Source organism: Watersipora subatra, chromosome 7 (genome assembly GCF_963576615.1).
Source record: "Watersipora subatra chromosome 7, tzWatSuba1.1, whole genome shotgun sequence".
Classification (NCBI taxonomy): Eukaryota; Metazoa; Bryozoa; class Gymnolaemata; order Cheilostomatida; family Watersiporidae; genus Watersipora; species Watersipora subatra.
Window position 1 is genome coordinate 43,465,306 of NC_088714.1, and position 20,086 is coordinate 43,485,391.

General features: G+C 35.4%; 1 protein-coding gene across 1 annotated transcript in view; it reads left to right on the forward strand.

Moving 5' to 3' along the window:
• The first annotated feature begins 352 nt into the window (after positions 1 to 352).
• LOC137400335 (xanthine dehydrogenase/oxidase-like) overlaps positions 353 to 20,086 on the forward strand; it is a 56,585-nt gene continuing 36,851 nt past the window's right edge. The window contains exons 1-11 of the mRNA XM_068086665.1: positions 353 to 431; positions 6,609 to 6,763; positions 6,882 to 6,990; positions 7,243 to 7,369; positions 8,235 to 8,440; positions 11,762 to 11,900; positions 11,988 to 12,232; positions 12,370 to 12,463; positions 12,573 to 12,685; positions 12,803 to 12,904; positions 13,866 to 13,948. Coding sequence (XP_067942766.1) covers positions 354 to 431; positions 6,609 to 6,763; positions 6,882 to 6,990; positions 7,243 to 7,369; positions 8,235 to 8,440; positions 11,762 to 11,900; positions 11,988 to 12,232; positions 12,370 to 12,463; positions 12,573 to 12,685; positions 12,803 to 12,904; positions 13,866 to 13,948 — 1,451 coding nt within the window. The 5' untranslated portion in view covers position 353. The remainder of the gene's footprint in view (positions 432 to 6,608; positions 6,764 to 6,881; positions 6,991 to 7,242; positions 7,370 to 8,234; positions 8,441 to 11,761; positions 11,901 to 11,987; positions 12,233 to 12,369; positions 12,464 to 12,572; positions 12,686 to 12,802; positions 12,905 to 13,865; positions 13,949 to 20,086) is intronic.

The window sequence follows — 20,086 nt, forward strand, 5'->3', positions numbered from 1 at the left end:
TCCTAAAGAATTCTCTTAGCTCTTTATCCCCATATTCTCTGAGTATCATGTCCTGGCTCATAACCAATATGCATATTACTGAAAACATTTTAAAATTATATAGTGTCTTTCCTCTGGTTGATAGTATTTCAAATTATACTATCATTGCTGTACTGCTATAGCTACAGTAATGCATTAATAAATTATACTACGGTGCAGCAGAACAACTACTAATGCCCTGATTTATATAGAAATGGCCTATTCTGGAGTTAAACTGATTTCACAGTTTTATAGTATAATAACTTTTGGTATGCATTCTTATTCATCAACTTTTGGGTAGGCTATAGCAGGAGCTGCAAGGTTGAATAGGCAAGATGGGGAAACCTTTCGATATCTGCCAATTTGGCAACGAGGATAAACGGACTCTTATTTTCTATGTCAATGGAAAGCAGGTACGTTCTATAAAGGCATTCATATAGCCAACTAACTAGTTTCCATTACTGAAATAAGGTGTACATTTAAAGGATCTATCCTGCTAACATATAAGATTGGGATATTGACTTGTTCGAAACAGCTCTATGACCTCTCCTCCTGTGTAATGAAGATTGACAAAGCATTAACTGTAGCTATGTGAGAGACATGTCTTGTTCGTGGCATGGATTGAAGAATTCAAATATTAGCTTATTATATATATGCTGGTTGTTTATTATTCTGTTTCATCGTTTTTAAAAACATTTTGTTTCTTGAAATCTCAAATTGCCTTAATTGTTACTTTGTAACTCTAAGGCTTCCTTTAGATTGCTACTAAGTCTATTTTTCATAGTGGACTTTTGTGTGCAGTATTCGCTTGACTGCCTTGACACGATAAACCTTCAATTATATCTAATTATGCAGATCTAGCGACGGTTGTTTATGCGAGGAATACTGTGATTGAGGAATATTGAGGGCGTGGCATTCCAATGCTTTTCCTCTGTTTTGATGAAATAAGTTCCCATTTTTCATTCTATTTACTATTATCGCTCATGTCTAAATATTCAAAGTTGACATAGAGGCATTAAGGGAAAAGCCACAAAGACAAGCAGAAAACAGAACCTCATGGAATGATATGCAAGAAATAATAGCAATAGCGTAGGGGATTGAGAATATCACTTTAATTTCAGAGGCTATCGTCAAAGCTCACTAGTGTTACATGCTACGGATTTTTTGTCGTATTTTTCATTTTCGTAGCATGTAAATGGCTTCAAACGTCGCATATTTAATTCTTAGAAGCGATTCAAACTTCCGATTCAAGGGGGTATTTTTGAAAACATCGCATCATAAACTAAGTATTGTGTATGATGTAAACATCAATATTGGTATTATTGCATAAATCTTTGCGACTGAAGGTTGGGTTTTCATCATCATCATTGGTGATGTCCTTACAGCATGCCTATGCAACTCTGTTTTCAACGCACTTGTTTTAAAGATATTAGGCTATCTCCATAACAAAAAATATTAACTCCGAGTTTGAAAGAAAAATATCCCACATGTTTTGACATTGGACGCATTTTAATCGAGTCAGTCGCGATATAAAATATGCGCCCCACTGTAGCTAAAAGCTCAACAGGCTAATTAATATGTGGCTATGTCAATCTTAGAGGTTTACTTGCAACAAAATTCACATTACAGTTATTTGGTATCAAAAGATTCACCATGTCTTACTCTGCTGTGTTGTAGGTGCAGATATGTGGAAATGTGATTACAAGCTCTTGAAAGCTCAAAAACGAACAGTTAATCGCAGCCACACGGAAACGCCGTACTTTGGAATCATTTTATTTTGATGACGTTCTCAAACATTTTGGTTATTGTTTTGACACATGATGTTATCACATGCGTTGAAAGGCCAATAAAAAGCTTAATATAAAACATCTCGTAGCACTAGTTTATGACAAACATCATTTCTACCAGACAACCCATATCAAATATAGATGCTTGCTACTTTAAAGTTTCGTTTCAGCCCGTGCTATTCATTTATTCGTAATCTGATCATGTGACCCATACTTCCTGCCAAATGGCGCGAACAATTTCTGCAGCATTTTTCTTTATCACAGGTGACCACCAGGCTCCTCATGTTTATCAGAGGATGATATGTACTCCTTTAAGCTAAGGTTAAAAAATTAAACTAATTTTTACGGCAGGTTTTGAGATATCAGTGCTCAAAGTGACAGCATTACAATGATAATGAAATAGACGCGTAAGGACAATAGACATGGTTTTATTGAATGCTACAAGTATATTTGTGAAAATATTTTGACGAATAAGGTTGCATGATAGTGTAAACAGAAGCCATCGTGTTCAACTATGTCCCATTTGGGCCTTTTTGGAAAGAGATTCTGATCTATGGCGTTTTCGTGATGGCTGCGATTAACTGTTCGTTTTTGAGCTTTTAAGAGCTTGTAATCACATTTCCACATATTCTGCATCTTCAACACAGCAGAGTAAGACATGGTAAATCTTTTGATACCAAATAACTGCAATGTGAATTTTGTTGTAAGTCAACCTTTAAGAAGTCTCACAAGGGCAGTCTGTGTATGTACTCAAGTACTACGGTATAATAATAGTCCATCTTTCAAGTGTCATTTCAGGTAGCCTCTAGGAATTGCCTTCAAGATATTCCTGCACTTTGAGTATTGCCATAGGATTCTGAAGCACGTGTGACAACTCCTATGTTTATACATTGCGCAAAAAGTGATTGCAGGACAGATTCCTTTCATTTAAATCAGAAATAATATCAATGGAACAATTATATATATAGTGGAACAATTTGCAATGATTCAGCATGCATGAGCAGTAGTTCGGGTCAAATAGAAAATTTCAAATTATAGTTATGAACGACTGTGTACTCAACCAACTACAAAACTGAATGCTATTGGCAATGTGTTGTTGTCTTTTCTCATATTAACAAATCTTACATAAATTTTACAGAAAAAAAACATACATGTATACCTAAAATGAGTGCCTTGTTATGTTAACACAATGTTTGGGCGTGTGTTGGTAAAGATTTTAGGTTTAATAACTATACATTGTATATCAATTTTATTGATACTAGTAAGCTGGCAGTTCTGTGCACCTTGAGAGATCATGTGTACTATGTTTAATAATTGGCAATGTAACAAGCTGATTAAGTGGCACAGATGGTGGTGTACATGGCTGGGAAGCCGAGTATATGGGATCGATTCCTGTAAGGTGTAATTTTTTCTTGACGCTCTTAACGTGTCTTCGGATGGACAGACATAGCTTGTCTTCGGATGGACAGACATAGCTCTCATTATAAAAAAAGATCAGTTAAATACCCGTGTAATAAAAAGTCTGCACATAAAACTTTTTTTTTAACATATACATAATTTACCAATATAATTATTAAATTTCATATCATGAGAAAAGTATTTTGTGCAATTCAAATAAATTAAGAGAAAAAATGAACAATGGGTACAAGGAATTGTGTGTATAAAAAAGATTACTGTTACAGCAGAAGATCATCGTAGTCAGTTTTGATGGACGATACTGGTACCTCTCGATACTAGTACAAACTTAAAACAGTGAAGCGCACAAGGAGATTTTGTCTGTGTACTTTGTAGATTTAACTATCGCCCTTGACGGGCCTGTGTTCACTGGTTGCAAGTTGGGGCGGCTAATGTTAGGCGACTAGTTATGAACACCTGGGAATATGGAGGGGGCGGTGTAAGCCTCCAACAGGTTTCTCTCATTTAGGGCCTCAGCCGGGCCTCTCATGTGAAGTTTTAAAAAATTTTATCGGAAAGTATCAACATTTTTCTAGTTTTTGAGATTTGTTTGGTTTTAGGTGATGTGACTGCCGGGACGTTTTTAGATTAAAATAAGCAAAACTTGACTGCAGTTAAAACGCTCAGAAAATCTTTTTCTTTTAAGCGTTTTAACAAAGATCAATTTTGCCGATTTTATTTTGAGTTCATCCGGAGGTTTCCACGCTTTCGATGGGACATGGCCAAGCGGATGTTTGGTAAAACTTGACCTTTTGCAAACCTTTATAAAAGTCGTTAACAAGAATACATGTATTTTGCCGCTGATGATGATGATAATTATAATGATGCACAAGAACTACTTAACGTTGATGTTTGTCTCTATGGCTTGGAATAAAGTGATATTGTACAGCGATAAAAACCGTCTCCATAGCCGTTGGGCAAATAACTGTTCGAGTAAATGATGTTGAGGTCGAGTTATCTGAAGCAATTTATCATTGCTTCAGATAACTCGAACGGACCAAACAAATCCGCTCGAGTTAACCTCATGTTCGAGATGAAATGTTACATTTTATCCGAAGGCGAGTTATCCGAGTTTGACTGTACTTAGCAGCGGAATATTCCTAAAAAGTTGGGGCGGCTCAGCCGGCCAGCCGCCTCAGGGAATACGGGCCTGGCCCTTGAAACAGCACATTTTTAAATTACAAATAAAAAATAGGTAATAGTGGAAAATTAAGCTTTTAAAAATTTCTAAAAGTAACAACAGTATAAGGAAATATTAATTAATAATAAAAAGTGCATATTTAGCGTGCGCAATCATGATAAGGATATACTTATATGTGAGAGTGTTAGTAATGATAAGAACAACTTTAGGCTGGTTCACACTATATCTCTGTATCTCGTTACAATGTTCAAACTACCATAAACCCATCCTGTTTGAATCAGCAAATACTCTGTGGCGTAGTGTTATCATTTTTCTTTTCTTCACGAAGAAACGTCTTTGTTTTCGCATGCTCGAATCAAATACTAGGCCCGCACCAAATATCATAAATGAAAATAAATCATGCTATCCGCGACTGCAAATTAGCAGAAATGGTTATCATTATACAGGCTGTCGTCGATGCTCGGTGAAATATTGGGAAAGTTTGACAGCAACAAACTTTTCCGACATAAACTTTGCTTCGTCGATGCTATCAGCTCCTGTTCGCATAACCAGCGATGAACGCCGGAAGGAAAACGACGATGAACGCCGAAAGGAAATATCGACATACGGTGGTATAGTGTGAACCAGCCTTCAGCCTAGTGGTTATGCGCGGCTGTTTGTAAACTTGTGATTTGAATGTCCCGAGTTGAAATCTGATATAACTGATATAACTGGACACAGGAATGAAAACAAAAAACCAATGAAAAAACAAACACTGAGATCTATTTACATGTACATAGATTAGCAGAAGTCAGCCAAATATGACATTATATAAATTGTTATTTTTATTAAACTGTCAAATATTATCCTCATTTCTATCTGCACTCGAAAGATGTAACAGTCCAGTTTTCGATCCTTTAGTATATATGCTTATATAAAGTATTGCATAGGCAGCGCTTGAGCACCCATCACTTCAAGGACAAACAGATGAAAAGTTAAAATACGGAAAGGTTATTACAATATAGTTTTTAGAATTCTAATGTCATATACCCTGTAATAGCATCCTATCAGTGTCAGTAGTATAGGGCCTGTCCATGGTTATAAAGCAAATAATTTCTTCTGATGACAGTATGTTTTGAAAGTGTGTTAATTCGATTAGAATTTAGTAGTAAATTATAAATCGCAACCACTCAGTAACACTGCATGATTTTGCAAAATCTTTGTGGTAATTGTGGTTTTAGCCTGCAAATAGAGTATAAGACTAAGGTTACTGGTTTTATCCTCCTACTACTGAACTACTCCTCGCTGTCCTTATGTTTTCGGTATAGCAGCCTTGCTTAAGCCCATATCATGGTTGAGTTCCAGTTGCACAATTTGGTGTTCTTTTGCCTGATTAGTCTGCCAATAAACAGCCAATTCCTAATCGGTGGCTCATGGTGCACATGAAAAATTGTATAGTTTGCCAGGGTATGTGATCAGTAATCTCTGAAGCCTTTGTGTGCCGTTAACTTTGAGTTATCTTTTGCAGTTACTTTGACCTATCGACAGAGGACACAGTTGTTACTCTATCGATTAGAAGAAGCCTCATTGATGAATCTAACAACAACATTTATTGCAATTAGCAAATGCGTCTATTATAGATCTCAGTCCATGTTTTTAATTGCGGTCAACTCTCAACATGCATATATCAAAAATGTTGTATGTTGGAACATATATTATTTTAAGAACTAGCGAAATGCCCAGCATTGCTTTTATTTATGTGTATAGATACATGGGATAAATATTAAGGCAAATACATGTATAACACTATGTGCTAAATTTAATGTAATAGTCTACATTATATTTAAAAACTAGACAAAGTAGAAATCAGTAGAAAGGTTGTTATTGTTATTTTAATGAAAAGGCGTGTGAATAGAAGCCCAGGCTGCACATCGTAGGAGTAACTCACTGTAATTTACACTAGGTATTATTTAAATCAACTTGATTTATCTTTTCATTTATTTTGAACTTGATGTTTAATCTCAACCAGCTTTTTCTTTACTTTTATATAGAAATAGTAATATTTTTCTAGACACTCTTTTACGATCATACGCTATAGATTACTATATGCAATCTTACTATATGTACATTCCCAGATATTTGCTCAAATTCTGCATCCTATGTTAAAATTTTGTTTGTTGAAATGATTATAAGTCGAGGCTTGGCTGTATCTATACTTATTGTTGCAGATAAGAGTAGACAATCCTGAACCAGAAGACACCCTTCTCCAGTTTCTAAGAAATGAGTGTCACCTGACTGGCACTAAACTAGGCTGTGCTGAAGGTGGCTGTGGTGCCTGTACAGTCATGGTCTCTTCTTACAACAAGCAAGAAGATAAAGTTTTGTATCCTTAACCCTCCCCACATATACGGTTGCACGACTCGATCTTAATGCAAAGTTGTGTTCTCATGACTTGTTTGTTCCTTTTGACCTCGTGCGACTTTCCTTACAGTTGATATCAGACACTTTTCTGTGAATGCATGCCTTGCCCCATTGGTGTCTTTGCATGGAATGGCTGTTACAACTGTAGAAGGAATTGGGAGTACTAAAACCAAACTCCATGTTATTCAGGTGTGGAGAAAAGGTTTACACCCTAACTGAGTTTTTCAATGTTCATTTTCCTATCGACATGTATATATGGTATTCTATTCACCAATATCACAAATTTTAAACATTACTGTTCCGTGCTACTAAATACTATCCAGTAGTTGTTAATATTGTATTTAAACACTGTCATGATACATTCGCTGGACACGAAACTCTTGATGCAATGTCTATACTATATCAAGCAGCTCTTAATTCATGCTCTTCCGTATCTTATAGGAGAGACTGGCCGCATCGCATGGATCACAGTGTGGTTTTTGTACTCCTGGCATTGTTATGTCGATGTATGCCTTACTTAGGAATGTTCCAGAACCTAGCCAGCAGCAGATGGAAAAGGCCTTTGAAGGTAAATATCACTGCAGTTTTCTAACATATAAACTAGTGTGAGAAAGTAAATGTATCCTGCCTGTTCCTCAAGTCTTTCACCAAAGGTTTTTGCTGGTTAAAATACACTCCAAGATTATTGTTGAGAATCTTGAAAGCCAAGAAATCGATTATTCTATTATCGGAAAGCTAAAGGCTATATTTTTATCATTTATTAAAGCTTTTTGATACTTTCTTTAGCTATAAAGCTAACAAATTGCTATATAAATAAAATCGCATTCTGAACTCATCAGTCTGATCTCAAGTTACGAATAAACTACTACTGTTATTCAAACACTGGAAGGACTCAGTATTTCAAACCTTTAAAATAACCATATTATAAACTTCAAGTTATTGAGAAATATAACAATTGCATATTGTATGTAATAGTTCAGTGTTGGATAGCAATTGAAGAGGCATATGCTCACAGTACCCAAGTTACATTTTGGAAAAAATGGAGTTGTAAAATTTAAATTTATACGAGGTCAAGTTAGTGGTCTTCACAATTTTTACATGTTTAAAAACGTCTGTCCGTAAGCACTTTTGACATGGAATATTCTCTTTGCTTGTCTAAAATAGTGTTTACCATTTGTAACTGTTTTTCGAAATGTGTTTTAGAGCTTTTTGTAACTGGGCTCTTTTATTGATCTGTTATTTTCATGTGTGAGCAAACCCAATAAATATTGTCAAAAACCCTTTTATGACGACGAACTGTTTTTGTTACATATAACTAATTAGTTAATATTATTTTACGGATCAAAAATAATTTTTTAGATGGTAACATACTGCTGATAACATACCTATTTCCAGACTTGTCACCTCCTTACTCGGGTCACTTTCTTACTCAGGTAATCTATGTCGATGTACTGGCTATAGACCAATTCTAGAGGGCTTCAAGTCTTTTGTGAAGGCTCCATGCGCTATGGGGGAGAACTGCTGCAGGAATGTAAAGGGAGGCCATAGCGATAGTGAGACTTCGAATGAGGATAAGAGGGCAACTCCTAAAAGCTTGTATGATCCTTCTCAAGAACCAATATTCCCTCCTCAACTCAAGGTTATTCTCTCTTTTAATCTGGTTAAGCGTTGTCTTTGATTAGTCATAGATTGTAAATATAGCAGATCAGTGGTTGAGGATGATGACTGATGATGATGACACTTTATGATGAAATCCAGAACAAGATTACAGAACAATTGGAACTCTTTCACACATAGTTCAAATGATATTTTTCTCAGATATCCAATGAAGATTTAGATTCACTCATCAATTCATATCAGTAGGAAGTCACACGGTACCAGCTGAGTGCCAGTATGAATATCTGGAGCTTAACTTAGTTTCAGCAGCAAAACTTTCATCTGGAGCAGTTTCAGTTACTGGGTGTTGGTCAAAAGTTAACACATCTGGTCCATATATACAAATACTGCTCTTCATAAACTACTGCCATTTGTGACCACATAATCTGTGTGAGTCAAGGCTCTCAACTCGCTTAATATTTAATCTAAAGCCTGCAATAGACTAATGGTGCAATGTGATCTGCAGCTGGCTCTATCCAGAGCTAGATGCAAGATCTTATTTTCTGATAAGACCCAAAGGGGAACAAAATGAAAAAGGTTGGGAACCCCTGGCTTTGATTATATATTAAAATTAGTGCTGCTTGACAGCTATTACATCTGTTATTTTTATACCTTAATGAATGGTAGAAATAACTTTTCTGGTAATGAATAAAGGTTTTAATTGTACCGCAAATTCTTTAGAAACAATGTACTATTACTGTAACAGATGTTTGGCTTGTGTTAGAGTACTTTTGTTGTACTAATATGGGTGATAAGCTAGAAATAAATCAATTGTCAGGACATTTCCGCTGCCATGATAATTATTGACAATTGTTATGGTGTTATGAATGGTCATGACAATAAAATAGAATGGTCATGGCAGCATTTCACGTCTGCTACATGAACTACCTATATCTTACAGTAAGGTATTATTCACCACCGACTTATGAGCTATTCCATTATCGATTCTGCTAACCCATGAAAGCATTTGCAGCTAGCCATGAGGAAGATGAAATCTACCATTTTCTGTTTGAGTGGAATATATTTCTTTTTACTATCTTAGCTTTTAGCATTTTGTTAGAAAGTCAAATCAAATAAAAAAAATTTATAAAACAATTTTTACATCGGTTCATTATTATCATTGCCACTGTGACTACCGTAAAACCTCTAATTGAACACCATGCGCTCTATTTTTCAACCCTTCTTTTATAGTGGTGGTCAATTGGAGGTGGCGTTTAAATAGGGGCTGACGGTGTATTTTTCAAATGGCTCGTCAAAATTTCCGGAAGATTAATTTAGCCCTAATTAATAATTTAGCCGTAAGCAAAAATTGCCTATATTTCGCTTTCTTTTTGCCGGTGAAACGATATTAAACCTTTTTGATGCAATAAATCTGCTAACTTACCTTCAACTTGTCAAAGATCTCTTAACAATTATGCATTGAGAAACCGAGAAATATCTTTACCAGTTGATATCTATTGCTTGCAATTGACCTCCGATGATATTATAGCCTGTGTCCTTTGCAATTTGTTGGCATTTTTAATTTTTATTTCATTCTAAATTTGAAGACATTTATATTTTATATCTATATTTAACAATGTTGCATAAAAGTTCATTGCACTCATTGATATGTCTGTTACAGTTTGCAGCCAAAACTAGCTTTTTATGAGCAATAGTAGTAGAGTTATGAACATCGATCCGTTGTAAGCCGTGCTATGATAGCCGCAAAAGGTGCTATTAAATAACATGCTATAAATCTGCGTAATTATAAGTTATATAATGATAATCTATCAAATAATACAAATATATATTCATGAACAAGTGAACGAACCATACTTATATTACATGCAGAAACAAAAATTAACGTCTTTAAAACAATAATATTTGCATCGTTTGCTCAGATAGCTGCGTTCTGATTGTTGCTTGCGATGGACCAAACATCTTCTGGTTGTTCAATAGTTTACACATTATCTTCTGGCTTCAACTCTTCTTCTACACTGCTGAAATAGTCGATATTAGCGTCTAAACAATTTTTTGGCAGAGCAAAGCTTTTACCCACTCAATTTAGCACAAACGCAACGCATAAAATTTTGTTCACTAAATGTAACCATTGGCCCAAAACTTGCAAACCATTTTTTATATGCATGTTCTTCTACGTATTAAGACCGCGGTAAAAAAGAAACTATTATTAGACTTAGGCAGTTAGTAATTATTATGGTGTTGTTTTCAAAGTTCATCTAGCATGTAAATTTAAACCGTTTTTTATATATGTACATGTACTTTGAACTAGAAAGATCGTGTTAAACAAGGATTTACCATTAGCCTGAGACAGACATTAATTATTGCTATTGCGTTGCTTTCGAAGTTCATCTACCAACATAAATTTAAATCATTTTTTTATATAGGTACATGTACTTCAAAGTATCAAGACCATGTTAAACAAAGAACTGCTATTAGCCTGCGTCCGTTGATTATTTCTATGGTGTTGCTTTTGAAGTTTTAACGAAAAAAGGGAAAAGCTTTGGAGTTGGACAACGAAAGAATTGATTGTTATTAATGTAAGCGATTCATTGTTAATACGATTTTGTGGACACTTCTACTGATCACTTGATATTATGGGTTCATAAAGATAAAATATAGTCAAGGTGACAGTCAAATGGGGATGGTGTTCAATTAGAGGGTGGCGCTTCATTTTTCAACTCTTCTCTAGTTGTTGCTGTCCAATAGAAGTGGCATTCAAATAGGAGTGGCGTTCAAATAGAGGTGGCGTTCAATTAGAGATTTTACGGTATATTGTATTTAAGAGAGCAATACATGTAATTGCTCACTTTAATAATTTTCTACCTATTCGTATGTTACCTCTCTACCTTTCAGGATTAAAGTTTGTATGCAATTTCTAGTGATCTACTGCAATATACGTTTTTATTTTTATGTTAAGTAGGTTCCATGCTATGATGATGAAAATTTCTTGCCAGGCGGAGCCAAAGATTTTTAGTTTTGTTTCTGGAAAGCTCGATAAATGAGAAAAGATCTTGTTAAAACCATCATATGAAAATGGGTCTATTTACTAATTCTTCTGTTCACCCAAGTCATTGCTCCTTTCTATTACTTTTCTTTTCTCTGTCTAGATTGAGTTTGTCAACTATAGTTAATAGGCTAATATGGCTGATGAAATTTCTTTGCATACTTGAAATAACATCAACTTGTATAATAGACCTAGAACAAAACTCATTCATGGCCTCCAGTGAATCATAAACCTCTGCATGTATACCTCTATGATATTATTACTAGCCAATGATGTAATACATTGTGATGTGATTACTAGCTGAGAGACTTTGGGTCAGAAGAGAGGCACTATAAAGGAGAGAGAGTTCAGTGGTTCAGACCAACAGACTTGCAGACACTCCTTAAACTCAAGCAGAAATATCCATCTGCGAAGCTTGTCTGTGGAAACACAGAAGTTGGTAGGTGCTTTTCAATCGGTGGTATATTTTGATAATAAGGATCCTGTCTTTGCCATAGGTGCTGTATAGTGCCAATTTTTTTTGAAGGGATAGAAGTGAAGTTTAAGAACCAACTCTACCCACTCATTATTGCACCAACCCATGTGCCAGAACTTAATGCTATACAAAAGGAAAATGATGGTATCTGGTTTGGTGCTTCTGTCTCTCTTACAAAACTTGAGCAGACCCTTCAAGAGCAAATAGATTGTGTTCCAGAACAGGAGAGCGGAGTGTATAGAGAGATAGTGGAGATGCTGAGGTGGTTCGCTGGACATCAGATTAGGAATGTCTCTGTAAGCTTTTGTATCATTTCAAGAAGAAGAAAAGACATGGACATGAAAAACAAAAACACTTTACTATTTACTGCTAGTTCTGTTCTGCTTAGATATGTTTAAATTGTTTTAGTTGTGAAGTCATCTATTTGTTTTAGTCGATGGCTGGTAACTTAATGACAGCCAGTCCAATATCTGACCTCAACTCACTGTATTTAGCTGCAGCTGTCAAAATTCGACTTGTATCTGCAGGTAAGACTGAAGTTGATCTGCTTTTCTAACCAACATTGTTTGTCAGTTTCAAGGGTGCTCATAGAGAATTAGAAAGATCAGTTACATACACAGGATTTACTAATTACAGAAAGAGGACTCAGAGAGGTTAAACTTGATGAAAAGTTCTTTGTAAGTTACCGGAAGATAGCAGTCGCTGAGGATGAGATACTTCACAGTATCCACATTCCTAAAACTTGCCAGGTCAGTGAGGACTTCTAATCTGAGAGAAAGAATTGGAGTAGTTTGCGACTGATGTTGAGAGAGATCAGAAGTGTCTGTAGTGTCTCAACAATGAAATTGTTTTGCATCTTATTTCAGAATGAGTTCTTTGCTGGGTACAAACAAGCACACAGAAAGGAAGATGACATTGCCATAGTTAACAGTGGCATGCGTGTGCTCTTTGAGGAGGGAACTAGCAGGGTATGCCATACTCTGTGCTTTTAGAAAGACTTGTATTTTTACCGTATTTTCCAGACTATAAGGCACTCTAGAGTATATGTCGCCCAGCCATAAAATGTATTATAAACGAAGAAAGCATGTATATGTCACACTGGAACATACATGCAAGTTGCTTCTTTGGGAAAATTTATTTGATGAAAGTGAACATCACGAACAGACGTGTCATTTAAAATTTAAATGACAAACAGTTGAAAGATACGATGGAGGCAACATCAGACTTACAGGCATTCTTACGCTACATGACACAACTGAGAACATAACTGGCATGTTAACATAACATGTTAAGAGTTATTCTGATGACTATAGCATAAATAACATTGCAAAAAATTTACTAAAACCATTTGTGCCACTCCAAATATTTGGTAGCTAAAATCCAATGAGATCTTCATTCCCGCCGTCACTTTTCAACTAAGCTGACACCGGTGTTAGAAAAATTCGCCACTTATGTTCTAGCCTATGATTGAAATTTTTTGCTTTTTCAATTTCATTAACAGTATTATCGGCCTTTCGCCAGTCTCTTACAAGTTTCTCGCTAAATACAACTTATCTTTAGGCTGTTCGCTGTTTTCGACTGCACATTTTACTACATTCACAGCTTGTAATTTGCAGAATATGATTTTCGTTTTGGTATCGTTTATGTTAAGCCCTTCTCAGTTTTTTAAAAAGTTACAGCTGATGTTTAATTATTAACACTGGCCTAGAATGGTTTAGTGTGAAAATAACATGTGAAATGGTATTCCGGTAATAATATTTCAATAAGTTCACAAGTAAGTTGCTTAAGTATAAGACGCACCTCCAGACAAACTATGAAAAAATCTACTTATACTCCAAAATATACGATACTATGTTTGTTCATGGCCATGAAATATTTACTGCGCTTTTGAATTAGCAAGAATTTACTTCCCTTAATTATATGTCTCAGGTAAAAGAGATATATCTAGCCTATGGAGGTATGGCTCCTATCACTAAGATGTGTTTAAAGACTTCACAAGCTCTGATTGGCAGGCAAGTTCAGTTTATGTCGGAAGATCATATGATCAATATATAAAGTGGATACATAGATTATATATAAGTTAGAAGCATTGCTTTGCTACATGTCATTTCAGCTATTAACCAGTCATTAAAATACTATATTCTGCAGTTTTTGTTTTTTTCCTGTTTTTTAATTAACGTAACAAAATTTGCCATTCTAGCTTTAAAACTACATATCATGAGAAATGTGTAGTTGTGTAGAAGTGTACTTGTATTTGTGTAGTTGAAATAAATTAGGAGAGAAAATAAAAACAACTGTAAAGGTTTTCAAACAACTGTAAATTTACAATTTCATAACTTGAAAGAAGTGGTTCGTTGAAATTTTAAATAAGTTCGTTGAAAAATAAAAATGTAAAAGTGATTAAATGTAAATGTTAGCCATATTTACACTATGGACTATATTTAGATATTAGCAAGTAATGGCTAAATATAGTCTATTTGGCTACGATTACAATCAAAAATTATTTGGTATACAACTATATGATTTCAGTTCGTTTTAGGGTTGGTATGCAAAAATTGGTATGTAGGCTAATATTGTAGGCTATAGACGTACATAGAGCGGCATAGAAACCCATAGTCATTGATAGTCATTAGTCTAATGCAATCACCTCCTGGTAAAAATCATCATCATTAAAAATAGTACCGAAATACTATGTTAACCTTAGTTACTATAGATACCTGCAATGACTGTAGTACATTTTGTGGTTATGATCCGCAAGATAATATAACATTACAATGTGCTACGTGGAGAGTTCTTATTTTCGAGACAGGCATGTAACAAGAAAGTTTAATCCAACCTAAATTATATTAGTTTACTAAACACGTAATTGAAGGAAGTTTTAGCATGTATTTCAGTTTTGTATTTTAGTAAATTTCGTTACTTTTAACTAAAATTTTATCATTTCAAAGGTGCGAATCCGTTTTTACCATAACAGATACCACAGAACTTGCTTTGGCAAGCAACGTATATCTCTTAATAAGATATATAATCAGTACACAAATCGCCAAATTTTAATTTCGAAAAGTCGTTGTTGATATCGTGTGGCATAAAAATTCGTCGAAAATATAACGAAAAAGCATCGTGTTTCCTAGAATTAGGCGAAAAATATTTTCTAACAGGGGTATCGTAACGCGTGGGCGCAATGTTCAAATAATACATCATTTAGCGTGTGCGGTATATGATAGTGTCTTTAACTAATACACCTTGGATAGCTCAGTGGTAGAGCGCGTGGATTTAAACTTGCGTTTGCAATCTCCGTGAGTTTAAACCCATCAGGATGCAGAATTTTAATTCCAAGATTTTAATAGCTACACAAAAACACACATACAGACAAACAAACTGTATAATAGGATGCCTTATATATACTGTGTAATATGTCTTATATGTACTGTATATTAGGATGTCATACACTGTATATACACTGTATAATAGGATGTCTTATATATACTGTATATAAGGATGTCTTATATATACTGTATAATAGAATGCCTTATATATATTGTATATAAGGATGTCTTATATATACTGTGTAATAGGATGCCTTATATATACTGTATAAAAGGATATCTTATATATACTGTATAATAGGATGTCTTATATATACTGTATAATAGGATATCTTTTATATACTGTAAAATAGGATGCCTTATATATACTGTATAATAGGATGCCTTATATATACTGTATAATAGGATGCCTTATATATACTGTATAATAGGATATCTTATATATACAGTATAATAGGATGTCTTATATATACTGTATAATAAGAGATCTTATATGTACTGTATAATAGAATGTCTTATATATACTGTATAATAGGATGTCTTATATATACTGTATAATAGGATGACTTATATATACACTGTATAATAGGATGTCTTATATATATACTGTACATGCTGCATTACCCGCCTACGGCAACAGATTCACGTACAGCATAAGGTTTATTGAGAGTTGTCTTTCATACTGTAAAACAACTCCAAAGATGCAGTCTGCTGAAATTGTTGCCCTGATCAGAGTATGCATACACATATACATGTCAATAATGTTGGGCAGAACAATGGAAATCTGCAATGTGTTTTACAGCTAGATGCGTGTAAAATTTAGTAAATATTCTAGATTCATGTGTCTAGATTCAAGCGTCTAGATTCATGCATCCGTTCATACCCGTCTATATTTGCAGTTGACGGTCGCGCACTTTTGCTGCCGAGCCCCTGCCTCGGCCGACCAGTCTTTACTCGCCGAGCAGTGGACAACGCGCTTTTGCACTAGCCTCGCAATGAATCGCTTCGCACTCGCAATCAATTGGCCCGCACTGGCCTCACAATCAATTGCCTTGCACTCGCCTCGCAATCAATCGCCGCGCAGCAATCAATCTCCTCACAATTAATCACCTCGCACTCACCTTGCATTCACCTCGCACTGGCCTTGCAATCAATCACCCCGCACTCGCAACCAATCGCCTCCTACTCGCAACCAATCTCACTCGAAATCAATCACCTCGCAATCAATTGCCTAGCACACAATCACTTCGCAATCAATCGCCTTGCACTCGCCAACTCGTTCATCCGGAGTGCCGGGCCTGGAGAGTCTCGCTGCACTCAGGGCAAAATAGGCCTCACGCGCATCCCTGAGTGACGCCATGGCCACAAAGCTGAACTGCTAGCTGCATTTCCTGTCCATGGGAACAGATTCACGTACAGCAAAAAGGTTATTGAGAGTTGTCTTTCATACTGTAAAACAACTCCAAATATGCAGTCTACAAATTTTTTTTGCTCTGATTAGACTATGCATACACATATGCAGTCATACATGTCAATAATGTTGGGGAGAACAATGGAAATCTGCAATATGTTTTACAGCTAGTCTACAATGCATCAGTCTCAAACCACTCAAATTGGAGTTGCCCTATTTGTGTACAGAAAACTGATTGTTAAATTGACATTGCTAGGCAAACTGAAGCTCTTCAAACTGGCAGTATTGAACAATTTTGCATCTTTTAAAAAATTATACAAAATATTTTGCTATTGCCAGCATTTATTAAATGAAGACTTCTACATGCTTAAAACACTAATCATGGCTCACCAGTTCTTCGTCTATAGCCTGTATTTTGACATGGTATATACAAACAGTAATGAGGTTGTGTCGATAAAGTTTATATGTGTAACAGCACAGACGGTATGATGTCAAGGCAGATACAGCATTAACACCTTACAATAATAAAACATAACGCCAACATGATAGTCTTTTTATGAGATACAATGAGAAAAACGAATGCATGAAAATATATATATACATGTACTGAAAAATATGTTAGAAAGTGCTGCATGTGGATGATATGTAGGTATAGCAGAACGTGAAGAACATAGCATGACATAGCAATAACGTAATTTTAATTCAATGCAAGCATGGCATAACAATAACACAATGTTAGTTCAACGCAACACTTGCGGATAGACATTTTTTGTTTTGCTGTCGGGTGTATGAACAAACATTTTTCGGCTTGTGCCTACTTTTGAGCAGGCGACGTACAGCTGGTCATGGCTAAATCAGGGTGACAGTAAGACGATACCAGCTGCTCTCTTTCTTCTCACCATTGCCTATCGCAACCCTCGGAGTACCCGTTCAAGTTCTGTAGTAGTAAGTTACAGTAGGCCTACTCGTAGCTGGAAAAAAATTAGTAACTCAGCTGCTGAAGGAAACGAATGTTTACTATCGCGAACAGTGGCAAATCCAACAATATCAAGTATCAACGTTTTAACCCTTTCACTGAAGTAGACTCATGCGTTTTCTATGGTCGACCGCCGTACACGCATTTTTGCGACTTTCCCAGCAATTGCTAGTAACTGAATTTTGTTATTCGTTAATAACATAACCAACGATCTTAGGACTTTTATGGTAGTGACAGTGTTGTCCTAAAATTTCTATAAAATTAGCCTAAAGTTTAATTTTTTAATCTTTGTTTGGGAATTTCCAACTTGAAATGAACATTTTTTGTGTAAGTTCTGTAAACCCCTCCGAGCTAGAAAACAAATAACTACTTATGTTGATAATTTAGCCAATTCAGATTTTTGTGATTACACAGATAATTAAAATAGCAATAGCAGCACTGACTCTGATGGTGGTGAAAATAGCTTAATGGTTTTGTAAGAATAAGGAACATTGTAGAGGATCGTTTTAGCTTCGTAGCTTCACATCGCTTTATCAAGGCACAAAGTATAGATACAATGGATTTTTTGCATAGCAGTGTTTGTTAATATGTTGGCAAAATGAAATATATAACCAAAACAAACGTTCTAGATGGTGTTTGAAATTGAAAAAATATTGTATACATATCATGAAGCAGTATCGGCAAAATAGCTTGCATTAGGCCGATAGCTAAATTTGTACATGGACGCAAGTGAAATGGTTATGTAGTGGAGGTGTGGCAATTCATTGACAATACAACATTGAATAAAAAGTACTTACCTTTTTGATGTAGAAATTTAGTAGGTGAGAACAGCATTTTTTCTAATGGTCGCACGAAACAAACGTACACGTGACCTTCTCGGTACACGTTGGCAGTAAATATTAATTGCATGTAAATTACTACTCATTAATTTATTTTATTTAATGAGTAGTACATTTTTATAGCTGTATAGGCACGTTTTATAGTTCGCAGAACTCAGGACAAAGCTTTTTAACACGGCAGCAACTTTGCTGTTTAAATTGGAACAGTGCCGTTGGGCACAGTAAAGAGGCGAGCTAGCCGGAGGTTTCGGTTAATGCGCCCTAGCGGTGAAAGAAAAATCACAGAATCCGCCGCACTCTTATATAAGCCGCTTGGCTCAAATCATCACATAAAAGTAGCGGCTATTACCCTAGGACACCTCTGTATTCGCGTCATCTAGCGTTCGCATTTTCGCGGAGTCACGCGGAACTTTCATGAGCGAAACTAAACTATCATAACGAACGAGCGAAAACGCGAAGTTAAATGGCTTTAGTCATTGATATCCACAATAAAATCGTCATAATAGAAATGCAGGTAATTGTCGTGTGTGGTTGGAATCAATGGGAAATTTCTGGTAAACTCATTATATAGCTAATACACTGACTGAGCAGCATTGCAAAGCAAATTAAGATGATGATATCAGTTTAGTCACCGAATTTGTAACTGATGAAGATGAAAGTCTGTTAAGTGAAGTCATAAAATTGAATAATAATTATTGTAGTGATGAACTTTATTACCAACCAAAAACAATATCAACCCTCACCAGGTCCAACCACGTTATACAGTTTTGGTTGTGAAGTTGGTTGTTATCTATTTTCTTCTTCTTGGGACTTGAGTGTGAATGACGTGAAATTCACGGCAGGAGGGACCTAGACATCATTGATAGTCCAAGAAACAATTGGCAGCAAGTGATCAAATTGAATTATCGATCTCACCCACACATTTCAACCTACGGTTTACAAATACGAACTAGTCCCAAATTGAAAATTTTTTCTTATTAGCGAACTGGACCTGAGGAATGTAATCTGTGTTTTCCACTGCATTTATTTTCACATCACTATATTTTTGCACTCATCAGAGCCGCGAAATTAAGTTGCAGCGAAATTTTACTCTGTGTGCTACTCATGAAACTAAATACTAGTGAAATAAAAGTGTCCTAGGGTAGTCCGAAAGTACGGTATTTACTAACCATATTAATTCAATTGACTTCGTACGACTGAGTGGAAAAGAGAAAGACCGCTCTATAATTTATTTACTACTCATATCATATTAATTCGGTTCGCTTCATACGACCGAAATTCGCACGACCAAAAAAGGAAAGACCGCTCTATAACGTGGACCAAGACACACGCACACACACAAATATATAGACAGATTTTTTGCCGTTTATATAGTAGATAATAGGATGTATTATATATACGGTATAATAGGATGTCTTATATACACTGTATAATAGGATGCCTTATATATATTGTATAATAGGATGCCTTATATATACTGTATAATAGGATGTCTTATATATACAGTATAATAGGATGCCTTATATATACTGTATAATAGGATATCTTATATATACTGTATAATAGGATGTCTTATATATACTGTATAATAGGATGTA